The sequence below is a fragment of the Arvicola amphibius genome, chromosome 14 (genome assembly GCF_903992535.2).
Source record: "Arvicola amphibius chromosome 14, mArvAmp1.2, whole genome shotgun sequence".
NCBI lineage: Eukaryota > Metazoa > Chordata > Mammalia > Rodentia > Cricetidae > Arvicola > Arvicola amphibius.
The window spans coordinates 31883104-31902541 of NC_052060.1; the positions used below are offsets into that span (position 1 = coordinate 31883104).

The following is a 19438-nucleotide window of genomic DNA, read 5'->3' on the forward strand; positions in this document are numbered from 1 at the left end:
AGAGAGCCCTTATTTTGGAGTCAGGAAACAACTATTAAAGTTGATAATATGAGCTGTCAAACAGGCTGCAATATACTAAGTCTCTTCACTCTAAGTTCACATCAAACACAAGCCTGTAAAATTACTTCAGACGATTACCAAGGAAGATGGTGAGTGCCAAGGAGGTGGCATGGAGGAAGACGGTTTACCTAGCACGAGCAAATCAATACACTTAAATAAAAGCATATATCTCACTTGCCTAAGTTCAATCCAAAATGTACATAACAGTTTTAAAGCAGGAAAACATCTCTAAAAAAGAGATAGAGGGTCTGGAGAGACAGCTCAGCATTTAAAGGCACTGTTTGCTCTTCCAGAGGACCAGAGTTGGGTTCGCAGCACCCCTGTGAGGTTCAGTCTGGAACTCCAGCTCCAGGGGATTACTTTTGGCCTCCATGGGCACACACACAGTAAAATTCCCAAGAAAAACCACTATATTATATACACACAAATAGAAAAATAAAATAAAAAATAAAACAATAAAACCCAAAGAATAGTGAGGGAGAAATTGTTGATCTCTATTACCTGAAGGCTTTAACAGCAGCGGTCTCCATTACTGTCCCACTTCCATCAGTACCAGGTGAGTCCAAATTAGCAGATCCATTACTGATATGATCACTGCTTTCATACCCAGACTCTGTCCTTTGCATCTGCCAGCTGTTACCAGGACCTCTGCTCTCCGTGATGCTTGTATTTTTCTCTGCTCCTTTCCCATTAGTTTCAAGGGAACTTCGGCTTCCTGCTTCCTGCTTCATTTCATCTTCATATATGGTCATTAATCCCTTCTGCTTTAGGTTTGCTTTTGGCCAGTTACTGAAACTCTGATCCTTGCTATATTTAGGTCTGCTACTGACATCTGACTTATGCCTAGGACTATGCTGTTTTTTTTCACTTTCACTAAAAACACTATCAACATTTAATGTTTCTCTCATGGGTTTCCAGCCACGGTGACGGTTTTTAGTCCTGCTACTGCAGCTGCTTCCTTTGTCCCTTGAATCTTGACTGCTGTCGGTATCATATCCAGTGCCACTGTCACTCCTAGCCTTGCCTGTTGTTTTCTCTCCAGGAACAAGAAGATTCTGGGATTTGCTTGAGCTTAACAGTTTCCCAGAAGTGTGGCTCTCATGGGCGGCTCGGTCATGTTTGCAAGGTCCTTTGCCTTGGCTATGGTAGAGATGGGGGTTGCCCTGTTGTCTAAAGCCATCCAGGGCAGGAGGTGATCCAGATTTGAGAGGTGAGACGTCTTCATCAACCAAATCTTAAAAATAATAATAGCACATAGACACATATCAACCACCTCTCACAGCAGCTCAGTGAACACAAGCTAAACAGTTGGAAATGCTAAACCATCACATGTAAATAATAAAAATTAAAATATATCACATACTGATTTAGGATTAAAAAGGGGATTTTCTATAGTCAGGTGTGAAGTGGGATGTCCTTCTGTATATGTGTTGCTCTTATTGGTTGATGAATAAGGCTATTTGGGCCAATGGCTTAGCAGAATATAGCCAGGTTGGAAGAGATATATAGAGAGTAGGCAGAGTTACAGAGACACCATGTAGTTGCCGAAGGAGGCAGATGCCATGTAGCTGCCCAAGAAGCAAGAGGTAACAAATCACAAGCCTTGTGGTAAAATATAAAATAACAGAAGAGAGATAATTTAGATGTAAGAGTTAGCTAGAAACACACCTGAGACACTGGCCAAACAGTGCTGTAATTAATATAGTTTCTATGTGATTATTCAAGTCAGGGTGGCTGGGAAACAAACAAGCAGTCTACTACAAATGGCACCCAATGTGGGGAAGAGTACATCCACATAAAGCCTAAGAAGGCTTAAAAAGAGTACTTCCAGACCCACAAAAGCATAAACCAAGCGCAGCTTCTTGATAGCCGCATTATTTGCAGAAAGATTCTGTTTGCTGGCCACGAGCAGAGGCACAGCTCCTTAAAAAAAAAAAAAAAAAAAAAAAAAAAAAACCAGCTTTCTGGTTCATACTTGCATGAACAGCTCTGGCTCTTTTGGAAGGTCCGTCTGGCTACTATGGAGCACTTACATGGGGCTTGAGAGCAGAGTGCTACAACTTCCTTAATGGCCGCATAGACCTGCTGCATTCCTAGAGCTGGGGCAGTAAGCATGGCTCACAGAGCTGGCAGTGAACACCTCCTCCATGTTAGACAAGGTGGAGCAAACAGGCAGGGATGCGGCGTTGGTCCTAGCCACGTCCGCTTAGCATTTTTTTTAAAAAGGTGTTCCTAGTTAGAAAATGATTACAGATATGCAATAAAGACAGATTCAGACAAAAAGAAAATCCTCTGAATGGGTCATAGTGTTGGATAAAATGTACATGGGCTTAAGGGAGAGAAGAAAAGAATTCAGAAAGTCATGGATTAAAGGAGTAAAGATAATTAAATGTTAAAAAGTAATAGTTAAAAAATAATTCACGTAAAGATGGAATATACATAGAGAGTCTGGATTATGCATATTATTGTGTTTTCTTTAATTTTTTTTAAGTACAGAGATATATTTGATTCTGGGGGCTGCTAAGTTAAACCAACATAAAGGTATCTTGACTTCAAAATTTGGGTCTAAGGATATGTTGCTTTGGAAAAGAGGTTCTGCTTTTGTTTTCACACCAGATGAGAACCTGTAGATTCCTTCTAGGCTAATGTGGCTTGATGGAACAAGACCCCCTGAAAGGTCTCCATGACCCCTACAAATACTTCGCCTCACAAACAGCAGGAGGCAGTTTAGAAAAAAACAATGCCCAAATTCCCAAAATGATTGTTTATAAGTGTTTGTTTTCATTTAAAGGGGGAATAATGAAAAAAAGATGAATACTTTGTATTGGTATGGATCTTGGTCTATTGATACAAATTTAAAGTAGATTTTGCTACACTGTGTATATGTATTTCTGTTCTTGTTTAAGGTATTGTGTTTTGTGAAGCTCATTTAAGACTAATGTATAGTTAAGAAATAAAGATTAATAGTCATCTATTAATAAACAAACTTTGAATTATGTTAGGTTTTCTAGATATACAGAGACATATTTCAGTTAGATAATCTTCAATACTGCAAAGACCTACAGAATATGTCATTTAAAAGATTTTAAGAACTTAGACTTTTTGACAGTGAGACATGTCCGTTTCTTGCAGCATCAACTACTTCAAGAGGATGATGGGCATCTAAGAGGCTCCTTATAGAGTTTGCTAGCCACTTGGCCAAGAACTTGCTCTTTCCTGAACTGGTTAATGGTATACTATATGAGCTGGACATGCAGGACCCACAGAAAAGTGACTGTTGATTATTCCAAAAGACAGGATGGTCCTTCAGGGTTTCTGCTTTACAAAAGAAACTGCCAGACATTCTGTATGATACAGAAGAAAGTGACTGACAACTGCCAAGATAGGCGAAACAGCTTGTCAAATTTTCTGCTTCATGTAGAAGTCTGCCACATACTATGGGCCTGTAGGCTGAAGATGGATGCCCCAATGTTACAAAGAACTCTGGATGACTGTACAGGCAGCAAGATGTCTCTGTCAATTCTAAAGTTTTGGAAGTTGTTTACAATGCACTTCCTGTTTACTTAAGTAATATTATATATCCTTCTGGGTTTTTCAAGAGTTGAAGACAGATAGTTATATTTTTCCTTAGTTATGATAAAAGATAAATTAGATATGAAACTGTAGACTCACAAAAATTTAAGAGATGATAGTATATTTTCTTTAATTTTGTCAAATATAGACTAAATATTGTATTGTAACTGTAATTCTTGCCTGAACCTGTAGTGAGGGGCTACGGGCCACGTTCTCGCCGCCCTGCTCCCGGCTGCCTGGCTCCTGCATGGCTAGCTTAAAACCCAAAATAACAACACACAAATTGTATTCTTTTAAACACTGCCTGGCCCATTAGTTCCAGCCTCTTATTGTCTAATTCTCACATCTTGCTTTAACCCATTTCTAATAATCCGTGTAGCACCACAAGTGGTGTCTTACCGGGAAAGATTCAGCACGTCTGACCTGGTGGCTGGCTTCATGGCATCTGGCCCAGAGAGGAGAGGCAGGGCAATTGTCTGAGCCATCTACCTCACTTCCTTCTTCCTGTTCTGTCTACTCCACCCACCTATGGTCTAACCTATTAGGCCAATCAGTTTTCTTTATTAATTAACCAATGAAATCAACAGATTGATAGAAGACCCACCTCCATCATGAACCTGTTTTGTTATATGTAATTTTACTATGTTAAAGTTAAAACATCCTTATTAATTAGACAGAAAAGGGGAGATGATGTGGGATATCCTTCTGTATATGTATTGCTTTTATTGGTTGATGAATAAACCTGTTTTGGCCAATGGCTTAGCAGAACAAAGTCAGATGGGAAATCTGAGCATAGATATATATATATATATATATATAGAGAGAGAGAGAGAGAGAGTAGGCAGTGTCAAAGAGATGCTATGTAGCTGCCAAAGGAGACAGACACTGGACCCTTACCAGAAGCCACAGCCTTGTACTGATACACAGATTAATAGAAATGGGTTAATTTAAGATGTAAGAGTTAGTTAATAAGAAGCCTGAGCTAACAGGCCAAACAATGTTGTAATTAATATAGTTTCTGTGTAATTGTTTGGGCCTGGGTGGCAGGGAAATGAATGAGCAGTATCTAGTTACACAGGTGTGATGGTGCATATCTGTAATCCCAGCATCTAAGAGGCTCAAAACAATAAAGAAGATTATGAGTTTGAGGCCAACCTGATCTACAGAGTGAGATTCTGTATCAAAAAAATCCACCCAACTCAACAGAAAACCAATGCTTTACCATTTATTTACAAATAAGAAATATTTATAAAATTAACTGAACTCTAAAAAGTCCTATAAAGTAGAAGTTTTTTTGTAAAAGAATTAAGCATTTTGTCACATTTATAATTAATAAAAATCATTAACAAAAAGACACACTGTCACTTGGCTTAAGAGGTGTTGTCCTAGTCTTCCAGAAAGACAATAGAAAGCATCTGTCCAAACTAGAAACTAATACCTCCTAGAGGCAGCATTCACCTCAGTAAAGTCATACCTACATATTGTTGGAGGCTACCCATTTGTTTCTTGACCGCCCTGATTTGAAATAATCACACAAAAACTATATTATTTAAATCACTGCTTGGCCAATCACTTAAGTGTATTGCTAGCTAGCTCTTATATCTTTGGTCAATCCATTTCTACTAATCTGTGTATCGCCATATGGCTGTGGCTTAACGGGTAAAGTTCTGTCTGGCATCTGGTGTCGGTGGGACCACATGGCTTGCTCCTGACTCTGTCTTCTTTCTCCCAGCACTCAGTTTAGTTTCCCCCATCCTAGCTCTACTCTGCTCTATCATTGGCCAAGGGAGATTCTTTATTCATTAACTAAAAGAAGCAACACATACTGTAGGAAGTATAACAGCTTGTAATTACCCACCTACTGGGGCATGGCCTCTTATACTACATACGTGGAAGCTGAACTTGCATCTGCACCTTTTCTCTCCTTCCCCTTGCTCCTTTTCTGCTAGCTGTTCCTTTGGGTTGCATGATATAACCCGTCAAGCGGAGGATTCTGATTTGTGAGTTTACCCCTAAATAAATAACCATCTATTTCTCAATTCTGAGCTATTGTGGGATTTCTTTTAAGCGTCCACTCACCGTTTCAAACACATATACAGAAGGACCTACCACGCCAATATATCTACACATCAATATATATAAACAATATGTGTGTGTGTGTGTGTGTGTCTGTCTGTCTGTCTGTCTGTGTGTGACAGGATGTCACTGTGGCAAACCCCTGAACTCAGCATTTAAAATACACAGGTAAAGTGGTTATATCCATGGAAACACCATGGAAACATAAAAGCCAAAAAAGGTTAAGTTTATAATGGACTGTATTAATAACAAACAGAAGTATGGGGAGTGAGAAGCCCTTTCTAGCTTTCCTTTTTGTTTTCAGTGCTGAGGATCAATTAGAAAGCCTTGAACATGCTAGTAGGCAGGTGTTCTACCAATAAGCTACTTCTCATACAACCTTCCTTCTTAGTTTATTATATTGTATGAGTGAATTGCGTTTGTAAATAAAAGGCAAGTAAACAGAACTAAAAGTATCAAAACATAAGCACTACTATCTTGTGGTGGTTTCAGTGAGATTGGCCCCCTATAGGCTCATATGTTTGAATGCTTGGTTCCCAGTTACTGGAACTGTTTGGGAAGGACTAGGAGGTGTGGTCTTGTTGGAGTAAGTGTGTTACTGTGAGTGGGCTTTGAAATTTCAAAAGTCTATGCCAGGCCCAGATTTTCTTTCTCTGTTGCCTATGAATCAGGATGTAAAGTTCTCAGCTACTGATCCAGCACCGTGCCTATCTGCTTTCTATCAAGATAACCCTTAAAACGATATGTAAGCCCCTAATTAAATGCTGTTATTTGAAAAGAGTTGCCCTGGTCATGGTGTCTCTTCACAGAAATACTGTCTCTTAGCAGTAACTAAGACATATCTCAAGACTACAATTAAGTAACTGAAATTTTTTTCATATTTTTCTATTTAGAATAGAGGCATTCAAGAAATCAAACTGACAAACATGCAAATATTTAAAATGTAATATATAAATATATACTGTATACTACAAAACTCCAGTTTAAAATAAGATTTTTGCTGGTTCTTTCTAAAGTGAATGCTCCAAAAGCTAACTTACCCCTGTGCCGGCCTGTATCTTTCCTTTGTCCCTTTTCCAAGTCTTTCCGTTGAGAAGAAAGTGCATTTTTCTGTTCAATGGCTTTGAGAGCACATTCTCTGGAAATATCTTTTATCTTTTCTCTTTGATCATTGCTTAACTTAACTGTAAAAAAATATTCTTATAATAATACACAGCATTTTTTTCAAGTTGTTCAACAAAAGTTAACCCTGAATTAAAAAAGAAAAAAAAAAAAAACTATACTTAAAGTCATGGACCAGCGAGACGGCTCAGTGGGATGGGGCACTTGCTGCCAAGCCTGACAATCAATTCAATCCCCGGGACTCATACGATAGAAAGAGAGAAGCAATTCCCCAAAGTTGTCCTCTGACCTTCACACACACACACACACACACACACACACACACACACACACACACTGTGTCATGCACATGTATATACACAGTGTACACACTCGCACGTGCACACACAAATGTAATTTTAAAAAGCAAACTACATAAACTCATTTTTATGCTTATTAAATGTTCAGCATGAATTTTCTTGAATACATTTTATATAGTATTTAGGGAAAGCATTGTAAATAAAAAAAGATGAAAAGTGCTATTGAATAAGGAGGCAGAAAATACTTCCATGTGCTAAGTATTCTTATTTATTTAAATCTCTGAGGCAGGCACCATAACAATCTCCAATTCGTATGAGATAACTAGAAGCCGGTCAAAGTCTACAAAGCTCGTGTGACTTCATGCTGTCTTGTGCCATTGCACAGGCCGTCTCGAACTGGTCAGTAGAACTGTAGCTCTCAGAGAAACGCATTCACAAAAGGACACACATCTACCTATTATTTTCTCTTCTTGAGCCAGGCAAGGCAGTTCAGCCTTTCTGTTCAGTTCTTACCAGGAAATACAGGTTCAGTAAGTGAGTAAGAAAGAGTGCTCAACTGTTTATGAACAATGTGCACAGGGCAATGGAAACATACCTGGTCCTCGCCTTCCGCTTGTCTGCATTTGTGTCCGATTAAATGATGACGCATCAGTTTGAAGTTTGTGATTTTCTCTTTGTTTTGCCTGACCACTGAATCCGTTTTCCTTTGCATTATCTGGTTTGTAACTGATAGGCTTTCCACATCCTTAAAAAGACAGTTAAAGATGCATCATTCCTTTCTTTCCCATTAGAAGATGTTTAAATCACCTTTTCAGACATTTTAAATACTCTAGATAAAATAACTTAAAACGCTTAAGGGGTTGATACCACTCGGGGATTGTACACTTTGCTTCTTTGAACTTTCTGGTCACTAAAGCATAAGAGTTAACCCCCACCAACTAGCCTCTTCTGTGTTATGGGTGCATCACACTGGGTGATTCCTAAATGGGCTTCTGAGGCTACTGACAGGGAAAGGTTTCTTTGAAAAAATCAACAAAATATAGCAGAATTATTCTGAATTTTACTTGACTGAAACTCAATTTTAAAATATTCTCAATATTCATGCTACACTCAGAATTAAATATCAGTTATTTTATAGTAGAAAAATACCAAAAAATACAAAGAATTACCCATATTTTCTGCAACCGACTTGTAATGTGACCAGTGGACCACCTGCCTGAGTGCATCCTCAGTCGAGACTGCTGTGCCATCTGGGTTTGCGTAAAACAGCAAAAGTGGCTGTAAGTGGCAGCGTATGCACTTGGAGACTACATCTTTCCATCTGGTTCCAATCTTTAAAGAAAAACATCACAAAATATAAACACAACTAATTCCTGAAGTGTGCAACACAAACAGGCAGAAACTGAATTAATTCATATTTCAAAGGCTTTCAGATGCTAACAATTCAAGTACCATGAGTGATTTTAATAAATAGCCCAAATAAAAGTTTTACAGATCCTTTTTTTTTCTTCTAGATTCTCATATTTAAAAAACTTGATAGGCAAGGGCCAATGAGATGGCTCAGTGGTAAAAGACTCTCGCTGCTAACCCTGATGACTTGGGTTTGCTCCTCAGCCACATGGTGGAGAGGGAGAACTGACTCCCAAAGGACTCTCCTCTGACCTCACACACACACTGTAGCATGTGTGTTCGCCCCACATCTACATAAACAAATGTAAAGAGGCAAAATGATACTTTCTGTACTAATATTTAATAATTAACTTTTATTTATATACACATCTCAACCTGTACCTGCTTGAACTCATGGCAATCATAGTTCAGCTTGTCAAGTGCTGGAATTACAGGTGTGAGCCAACATGTCTGGCCAAATACTAAATTTTAAGCAGCTTTTCATATACATCATTGACTGACTTTAACAAAGCATCCAAGGCAATTCAATAGAGAAATATAAAGGAGTTTATTCAACAAATGGTGCTGGAAGGCTGGACAGCCCAAAGAGAAAGCAACTTCCACCCAAGGTTCATGAAAATAAACATCAGCTTAGGAAAAGTAAAGAGAAAATCTTCACCAAACAAACTCAGAGAAGAAAAAAAATGGAAAATGGTCTTCATCAACTTAGGTGATAATATCTGTTTTGGAAAGATATATCATTAGGAAATGGAAAGTAGCCAGGTGTATTGACACACTCCTTTAATCCTACCACTAAGGAGGCCAAGGCAGGGCATCTCTCAGAGTTCAAGGCCAGCGTGGTCTACAGCATAAGTTCCAGGTCAGTCAGTGCTACTTAATGAGACTCTGTCTCAAGAAGAAATTGAAAGGACTGTGCATAGAACAAAAAAATCCTAGAATCCAATAAGATATTCCAATTTGAGAAACTGGCAGAACATTTGAAAAGATAACACATACAAACACACACACACACACAGAGTCACAAACACACAACCAAGAAGCACATGGAAAGAATGCTCAAACTACTATTAACAACAAGGAAAAACATCTAAACATTATAGTGAGATGTTTTATTCACAGCATTCCAAGAGCTAGAATTACTAATACTACTATCTGGAATACCGAGGAGGGTGTAGAAGAGGGGATTCTCACACAGTGCTGGTAGGAACAAAATCAGTACAACTGTGATAAAAATTAATGGGCAATTACTTGTCACAGGTAACACACATTTATCATGCAACCCAAAACTTATACTCTGGGTATTATCTAAGGGCAATGGAAAACATTCACAAAGTTGTTGTTGTTGTTGTATTTGAGAGACAGTTTCTCTGTGTGACTGTCCTGGAACTCATTTTGTAGACCAGGCTGACCCTGAGCTTACAGAGATCCGCCTGCCTCTGCCTCCAAGTTCTAGGAGTAAAGGCGTGCGCCACCACCGCCCAACCACATAATGGTCATTTAAACCACCACAGGTAAATGGAAAACATGATAGAAGTGAAGAGCTGACATGCACGGCACAGAGGGATTTTAATGACAGTTTGCTGGGAAAGAAGTGAGGCAGAAGAGTAGCTGCTGTCAGCTGCAGGAAGGGCAAGACTAATCTGGAGGAGGCCAGTGTCATGGCCCCAAGATGGAATGGGAAGACTGATAGCAAGGGCCATGACAGAATTTTCGAGGGTGATGGAAATGCACTTTATATGCAGCCCCTTGGTTCAAGTCTAGCAATGCTAAAAAAAAACACTTATAGCTGATTATATATAGTCTGGTTATAGCTGATTTTACACATGTACATTTCTCAAAACTCAAGGTGTATACTTCAGTACATTTTAGTGTTCATAAACTAAACAAACAAACACCCCCCCCCCCCCGGCCTTCTGGTAACTGGAACCCTGAGCTTTTCCAAGACTTGTTCACCTCCTTACTTGGCAATCTAATAAGCATGAACCAATCTAAAGGGAAAAACCTCAGGTGATTCATACCTAATATTTCTCCAAATTTTGATAATTTGAGTTATGTAGGTAGCCAGTATGAACTCCAAAATGGTAAGACGGACTTTCTTCATAATTTTCTATGTAAAAAAAAAGTACTAGGTACTCAAACAAAGTGAATTTCACAAATACGGAATGCTTTCCACCAATTTTATGGAAGTAGACTAACACGCACAACAATTACCCATTCTCCTGTGAGTCAACAGTGTAGAACACCACATAACCCTTGCTTTAAAACCTTCCCTCCTCGCACCTGGAAACTATGCATCTACTTTCTACAAGTTTTTTTTTTTTTAGTTTTTTTTTCAATTTCATATAAATAGTTAGAGTATATAGTCACTTATGCCAGCTTCATCAATTTAGTATAATGCCCTTTGAGATTCACCTGAATTATTGCATTAGCTGATAGTTTATTCCTTTTATTAACAGGCATTATATATTTTGTTGTATGGCTGTATCATTTGTGCTTGGCGAGGCACATTCACTTGTTACTGAGTATTTAATTTCATTTTTAGTTTTGTCTATTAGGAAAAAAGCTATCATGAACATTCAGGTCAAAGTCTTAGGTAGACATGTTTTCACTGAATCAGAAGTGCTGGGTTATATGATATTTTATTTGTGATCTAACAAATAAAGCTTCCTGAAGATCTGAGTACAGAGCTTAGTCACTAGCTAGCCTTAGAGGCCAGGCAGTGGTGGCACACATCTTTGATGTCAGCACTCAGAACAAAGAAGACGGATCTCTGTGAGTTCAAGGCCACCCTGGGCTACATGAAATTGATCTAGTCTGAAAGAGAAACAGAGCTCACACAAAGCTGATCCCAGCACTTGGGATCCCGCTCTCTAATCCCAGCACTAGGGAGGTGGAGACAGGAGTGATATGGCTGGGTGGAGAGAGGAATATAAGGTGGGAGGAGGCAGGAGCTCAGGGCAGGCTGAGATTTCTTAGAGACAGCATTCAGTGTGCGGACTGTAGAGACAGGACACCCCATTCGGTCTGAGGATCTTGTAGAGGTAAGAACTAATGGCTGGCTGCTCTGCTTCTCTGATCTTTCATATTAGCCCCTATATCGAACTCTGGGTTTTTATTAGTAAGACCAATTAGAATTTGTGCTACAACTGGTGCCCAACTTTGGAGAAACATATATGCTCAACTTAAATAACAATTCTAACAGACTGTTTTCTCAAGCGACTATTCAATTCTTCAGTTTCATTATCTTCAGACGAGAGATCTCCCTGTTCCAAATCCTTGCTAATGCATGGTATGGTCTTAGTAACTCCTTCTAAGTTTGGCCAATATAATAGATAAACTGGGGCTTACTGTGAATTATATTTGTATTTGTCAATGACGTAAGGAATGTAACAGAACTTTTGAACACTTTTGTAGGTCTTTTGCTCACTTTTCAAAGAAAATCTGGTTGCTTTGTTGAGTTTTAAGATCTTGGTTTTTTTTTTTTTTTTTTTTTTTTTTTTTTTTAGTATTTTGAATGCTAGCTGGGGCTAAAGCTTAGTGTAGACCATTTGCCTAGGATGAATAAGCCTTACAGGATTCAAACCCCTAAACTAAAAACACATCAAATTGTAAAAATACACTCTAGATACAGATTGAATTACATATATCAGACAAATACTTTCTTCTAGTTTATAGCTTATCATTTCATTTTCTTACCAATGTCTTACTAAAAGGCAGAAGGTTTCACTAAGTTTTGATGAAGCCCCAATTTATCAGTGTTTTTTAATGGCTTAAAAAAGTTCAGTGAATGCTAAGAAACATCTATGAAAATAACCAGTGATGACAAGTGGCCCTTTGTTGTTGTTAAGCATAGAAAGTTCCACACCATTTGCTTATAACAACCTAAGAACTTCTCATTTTTAATCAGCTTACTGACTAATAGAATTGTCAAAGCTAGTGAACTCTGAGAACAGTATTTACAAGATCAAAAGTTTTCAACTGTGTCAGGGCTAAATCTCTTGTAGAACACTTAAAAAAGTTTAGATGCCTGGTCCTTGACTAATTAATGAAGAATTCTAGAGTTCAGTCGAGTGTTCATTCAAAAGCTAACACTGAGGCAGCAGATAAGCCAGGGGGTAAAAGCACCTGTGCCAACGTGACAACCTGAGTCTCCTTCAGGGCACCCTCATGGTAGGAGGAGAGCACCAGTTCATGTAAACTGCCCTGACTTCCCCTGCAGCACATACACACATGTACACTGTAGCACATACATATGCATATACAAACAACAACAAACAATGCAATCTCTAAAATGCCAGGTGTTACACCTACAATCCCAATACTTAGACTGAGACAGGAGAGTAGCTGTTATGTTTAAGGCTAGTTTGAGCTACATAGTAAATTCTAGATTAGATTGGACTGTAGTGTGAGGCACTGTTCCAAAAAAGCGAATAATTTAACAAAAGATATAACATATATGACCTAACTCCTTATTGTATAGACACAATTTGAAAGACAGTGCCTCGAACCGTCTCTACCCTAAAACATACTATTCTAGAAATAGACTGGATTAAAATTTAAGTTGCAAAATAAATTAAATTTTAAATAACTGTAACAGTAGCTTATCTTTACATCCATTAATCTAATAATTACAGTTATCTTATAATTGTTGTTATGTATTTCTAAAGTACAAAAAGGTACAATGATCGCTGCAGTTAGTGAAGCTCTCACCTCCTTCACGTGTGCATCGTCAAAAAACACCCACTTGGCGCTCTTGGTATGAAAAGCAAAGGCACAATAGTGTCGGCTGGTGTAACAGATCATCCCAACAAGGTGAAGCTCACTGTCTGTGGCATTTTCATCAGTCACCCTATAAAAAAGCTATTTAAAAATATTAATGTATATTTACTATTGTCTCTTTAAAAAGAGAAACAGTGAGTCACAGATTTGAATTACTATGAAAGTATCTCACATACAGCCTGGCCCTCACCACCATTCCTCCCGAGGCACGGCTGACCCTGCACTGTGACAGAGCACTTACAGTCTGCACGGAACCTCAGGTCCCACACGCTGAATCCCTGCATTAGTGCAGTAACAGTTTCTCTAGCAACACACAAATGACACTTTACCTAAACCCCAGATGTGAGATGACGTACACATTCTCAATTAGATAACACATTGGAAGAAACACTAAAGTATAACTATTTAAAATCTTAATCGAAACAATAACAAACAATATAGCAATCAAATTTTAAAAGCAAGTATGTATCAGGGAGATCAATACATTGATTAATTTTAAACCTTAAGCCCTTCCTAGATTAGTATTTATCACATTCATGTCCAGTGGCATCGATCATCTTTCCAAGGAGAAGGGGCATGAGATGGTTTGAGATGATATGAGTTTGTAAATTGAAAGTTATTTCTAGTCTATGGACAAAGGTAATCCGCTTTGTCTGCCTTAAAATCATCTTCATCAGAGCACATCTGGATATCAATATTTCCTTTAAAAAGATTTAGGTTCTGATGAACAAAACTAAAAATCATGATATATGAAACATTGGAAAGGAATTTAAAGTCAGCAGGGAAAGAAACAAGGAGTTGTGATACCCCAGGAAGGTAGAGATGTGTGGCTAGACTTCGAACAACATCTTCAGTTAAGTCAGAGTGCTCAGAATCCCAGACTAGTCCAATGGTAACAATCTCTGGGCAATTCATTAAAACACGGCGAATTTTTATTTTTTGGCCACAGTTACTCTAGAGAAAAACAAATGCAAAGAATAAGCTTTTAAATTACCAATTACTGTATATAGCTTATATTATATAATGAAAATCAAAGTGTATCTGAAATTTGTTTTTTCAGTTTACTAGAAATTGACTTCTAACCAGCTATTTGTCTTTACTCATTAAGCAAGAACTTAATTTTAACACATTTGGTATTTTTAGATGTGTTAAAATAAATATTCATCCTGAAACAACAACAAACGCAGGAAGAAAACCCTCAAGGTTGCTAGCAGCTAGATGGTGTTTAGGAGGCTGAGCCAGCCTGGACTATGGTATTATAATCTGTCTAAAAACACTGAAGTCATTTACAATACTATGGGAAAAAAAACCTCATTTCTCACATTTACTCAAAGTAACAACAAACATGATTCATCTGCAGTCATACGATAAATTTCAGCTCTTTATTATAAAGAATCCAATCGATGCACACTCTTAGTATTCAGACATCTGCACTGGCCTGCCCTCGGGGTTCTGAGAGGCTATGTCCTCAGCCTCTAAAAGCACCTCCTGTGCAATTCACTGCATTTCCTTTTAAAAGGGCCCTGCCTACCTTCCATCTCTCTCTTCTCTCTCTGACTGCTCCTCTCTCTCTCTCTCTCTCTCTCTCTCTCTCTCTCTCTTCTCTTCTCTTCTACTGCTCCTGCCCTCAGAGGCCAGACTCCCCTCCCCTTGCCTCTTTTTATGATCTCTTTCCCTTAGTAAAAACCCCTCCATGTGAACTCTGCCACAAGGCATCTTTCTCTCGCATACCGCTTATTTCTAAATTACGACATTGTTCTGTGACCAGGAATCAAACCTGGGTCACAGCGGTAAGAGCACCAAATCCTAACCACTAACTCAAGTGATCTTGGTTTTGGCTCAATCTCCCAAGTAGCAGGGACTGCAGATGTGGACATAGTTAAAGAGTTTTAAAAGTAACAGTGCTAAGATAAATAGCTCATGGGATGTAAAGTTATCTCCAATATCATTAAATAAAGAAAAATTTTTATAAACGTACAATCAGTATTTACGTGATAATTTCTGAATGCCGATTTTCAAGTTTAGACATAGAAGTACACTAACATCCTCCAAGTATACTTACAGGACACTTCCGATAGTCATCTGCTGTATTTGCTGCTTGCAGCAATTCCGCAAACATCTCTGGTTTAACTCGCTCATGCCTTTCCATCATTCTTTCAACTTCATTGCTACAAAAAAAAGCAGGAGTCTTAATCTAGCCTAGCTTATAAACTTACAACAGATCTATAAGTTATACTTAAAAATGGGTATTAATATATACTGATAGGTATGAATTACTTTTCTGTTTGAAAAATTAACCATACAATAAAAAGTTTGGAAGGTATATGAAATATTAAAGACAAATATAGAACCCTATGAGATTATCCCTTTTGAGCTGTTATCCAATTTAGCCAAGGCTGGCCTAAACTTCTTCAAATTCTCCCACCTAAATCTCCCAAACACTTGGTTTATAGGTCAACATGTCAAGCTAAGCTTTCGTTTAGAGCTTCCTGGATGAGGATAAAAGGTTCTGTATGGAAGTGGTTCTAATGTAAGTGTTTTGCTTATTCTATTAATTAGTAAGTAGGAATTTGAATTTAGATTCTACCCTAACGAGCATAAAATTGAAGAAAAGTTTCTTTCCTCAGTCCAAAGCTCCCAAAGGCAAAGCTAAGCATTCCAGCTGGGGGATGCTGACTCCACCAGCAAAGTCACTTAAGCACTGCACTTGTGCCTTCTGCTTCTACTGTGTTAGAGCTGGGATAGACATCTGCCTGTATGACTGCGTAACTGCCCCCACCTTTGAAAACATCAAGGCGTGTGAAGCCTTAAGACAACTCTTCTCTTTCTGAAAAGCATTTTCAAAAGCAACTGGTGGAGGTCAAACAGCCTCCTTTCTAGCCGTTCCAGTTCTACTCGACGGCACTATAACTACTTCGTATATGCTTCCCAGTGCCATGGCTTAAAAATCACAGCATCCAGTAACCAGAGGACTCCCGAACACACTGCACAGGTAAAGAACACACTAAGAGTCTGATCGGCATTTAAATTGCACATGGCAGTTTTATAGTACAGGGTAATTGTTCGTTCTGCAATCAGATGTGGGTTTCAATCTTAATTCACCCTCCTGCCAGATAAATTTACCAAATTAAGCTTATTAAATTGATAAAGGACTTGCAAGTAACTCTGACTGACTGATGTTACATAAAATCTAGGATAGGTTTTGTGTCTTATCTAGGTCCCTATTTCATGAAGAGGGGGAGAGAGGAGCTGGCAGACAGGCAGTAGACACAGCAGAATTTTAAGGTGACTCGTGAGGTCTCAAATACAAGAACCTACATAGGGATGATGTCCATGATTTCCTTTCTTTTTACTTCATCCCAGCTTTCACCATCATAAAGGAGACAATGAAAGTAGTGGGAACCACGCTAATACAAAGGGAACATCTTAGTAAAGATGCGGTAAAGGGCAGCCCAGTTACGAGCGAGTGTCTCATTTCTGGCTCATTCACAGTTCCAAAAGTCTGCTATAAATATAAATCGTATAAATTCTGTACATTTCATTAAATGATGCATTTAGTCTGAAATGTTTCAAAATCTGAAAATTTTTTGAGTGTTGAAATCATGTTATGAATGGTAAATTCTAAACCTAAGTTTATGCAACGTGTCATGATTAAGATGCAGAATCTCTAAAAATACTACATAAAATTACCATCAGATTATGTATATAAGGGAGGTATTAAACAAATGAATCCCATCTTTAGACTTGGGTTCCACCCCCACGATACTATATATTACATATTTGCAAATATTCCAAACCGAATTTTGAAACTTTAGTCAAGCACTTCAGGTAACCTGTATTAAGCTAAATTAAGCCTCTAGCTGAGAACGCTAGCTCTCGGGCTCTTGTGAAAGCACACTTGACAGCGTCTCAAGGGGAAGTGCATACTGTGTTATGATTATGCAGAATAAATGTCACTGCGCTTAAACGTGCTCTTGGGTTCTTTGTTAAATATGTCTGAGCGGCCTTACCACAGGGCAGTTGTAGAAATGTACCGCACAAACTCTGTAAAGGGCAGAGGGTCTGAAGATGCTCCACAGCTGCGGCACACGCACTGCAGGCAAAAACACAGGCTTACTCATCAGCCTCAAGACAGAAGTCTGGGTCTAATCAGATAATCAGGACATTTCACCTGTTCATACAGCGTCATGGCAAACTTCTGATGAGTGACACAAGATTTAGACGTGCACATGTCTTCATCCCGGTTTGGCACCAGATGAAAATGAATCCTTGACAATATATTTTCCTAATTAAAAAATTCAGAAAACACAAATGAAATAAGTTGCTAAGTTGCTCATCTTGCAGAGAATATTTTGATATATAACTACTTTTAACCAAATACTTTCCATGTGTAAATGCAGGAATGTCACAAATGCTAGCTTTTCAATTTTCCTCTACAATCACTTCAAATGTTCAAGTATTCACCTTCTACAGTACTAGCTTAAAAAAACTAATAAAAGAAACCACTTAAAGCCTTATTTTAAATACCAATCAGTGGTTGTTGTCTAGAATTCAATATCAGAAACATTTCCTACATTACCAGCATTCTCTTAATAGTAAAATTAGGTAAACGTTTTTTAAAAAGTGTATCTATGTGAGTGCACGAGGGTGAGTGCACATGTGTGAGCACATGTGTGTGTGTGCAGATGCATGTGCATGTGGAGGCCAGAACACAGCTTCAAGTGTCATCCTTAGGAACACACACAACATCCTTTGAGACAATGTAAGACACTGGCCTGGAGCTCACCCACGAAGCTAAGGTGGTAGCCAACGAGCCCCAGACTCTCCTGTCTCTGCCTCCTTAGCTCTGGATTGCAAGTGTGTGTGAGCATGGTGGACAATTTTACATAGAACTGAAAAGCTTGTTAGGTAAACCAACTCGGCTATGTTCCCAATCCTAATTACCATTTTATATTCCTACTTGGACCAAATAGTCTATATAACTTAAGGGACTCAATGGCTTTAATTATACCATAATTCATGCAATGTCCTTTGCAACAAATCTATAAAATTTCAAATTTATACCATGGATCAGTAAATGGCAATCTTTTTTTTTTTTATTCCTAAGAATAGATCTTTTTACTTGCTATAACCCTTGGTACACCTCTTTCAGGCAGGGAGTCCTAACTTGCACTATTTTTACCTACGCACTCTGAGAGCTCCTGACCTATGCCTAGTCAGACAGACTAGATTCCCCATTACAACTCAACTCCACCCACATGGGCCAGCTTTACCCATCTCCATTCCAAATACCTGGTCTCCTCTCTAGGGAGACTCAAGGTTCCTGTGCCAACTCCACTCATCCCTACTACCCAAGGACCATGCTCTCTCCAGGGAAGAGTACTAGACTCAACCCAGCAATGCCACCTACCCCCAAAGCTTGCTGAGGATCGTGTAGCCAGCACCTGCCTTCCAGCCCTCCACTCCTGGCCTTCCTCTTCACAGAGTGATCCTAGACAGTCACCATCAATCCCACCAGCACCCACTACCTGAAGCCTTTCCTAGGCTCCTGGAGATTGACTGTGAGCATCCTATGCCTGTACAGAAGGTCTGCTGCTGTTCTAGGTAGTAAATACACTTGAACTCATTAGCACAGCAAAGACCTTATAAACAGAACACCAACAGCACAGGCATTAAGACAACAATTAGCAAATTGGGCCTCAGGAAACTAAAACATTTCTGTACAGCAATGGATACCATCACTTGAATAAAGAGGCAGTCTACAGAATGGGGAAAAAATCTTTACTAGCTATACATCTGAGAGAGTTAGGATCTAGAATATATAAAGAACTCAAAAAATTAAACGAAAAAGCAAACAACTGAATTTAAAAATGGGGCACAGAACTAAACAGTTCTCAGAAAACAAAACAAACAAACAAACAAACAAAAAAGAATGGCCAAGAAACACTTTTTAAAAAATGTTCAACATCCCAGTGCAGATCTCTGTAACTGCTTTCATCTGTTGCTGGATGAAGGTTCTATGATGACAATTAAGGTAGTCATCAATCTGATTACAGGGGAAGGCCAGTTTAGATGTCTTTTCCACTGTTGCTTAGAGTCTTAGCTGGGGTTATCCCTGT

General features: G+C 38.7%; 1 protein-coding gene across 3 annotated transcripts in view; it reads right to left on the reverse strand.

Moving 5' to 3' along the window:
- Usp53 (ubiquitin specific peptidase 53) overlaps positions 1 to 19438 on the reverse strand; it is a 62681-nt gene that overhangs the window by 16133 nt on the left and 27110 nt on the right. For 2 of the 3 annotated variants that reach the window (XM_038311447.1, XM_038311449.1), the window contains 9 exons: positions 17491 to 17604; positions 17330 to 17412; positions 15382 to 15487; positions 14127 to 14273; positions 13251 to 13400; positions 8300 to 8462; positions 7726 to 7875; positions 6750 to 6893; positions 562 to 1294 (listed from right to left, as the gene is read on the reverse strand). In XM_038311447.1, coding sequence (XP_038167375.1) covers positions 562 to 1294; positions 6750 to 6893; positions 7726 to 7875; positions 8300 to 8462; positions 13251 to 13400; positions 14127 to 14273; positions 15382 to 15487; positions 17330 to 17412; positions 17491 to 17604 — 1790 coding nt within the window. The remainder of the gene's footprint in view (positions 1 to 561; positions 1295 to 6749; positions 6894 to 7725; positions 7876 to 8299; positions 8463 to 13250; positions 13401 to 14126; positions 14274 to 15381; positions 15488 to 17329; positions 17413 to 17490; positions 17605 to 19438) is intronic. The other variant, XM_038311448.1, reaches the window with a different exon arrangement.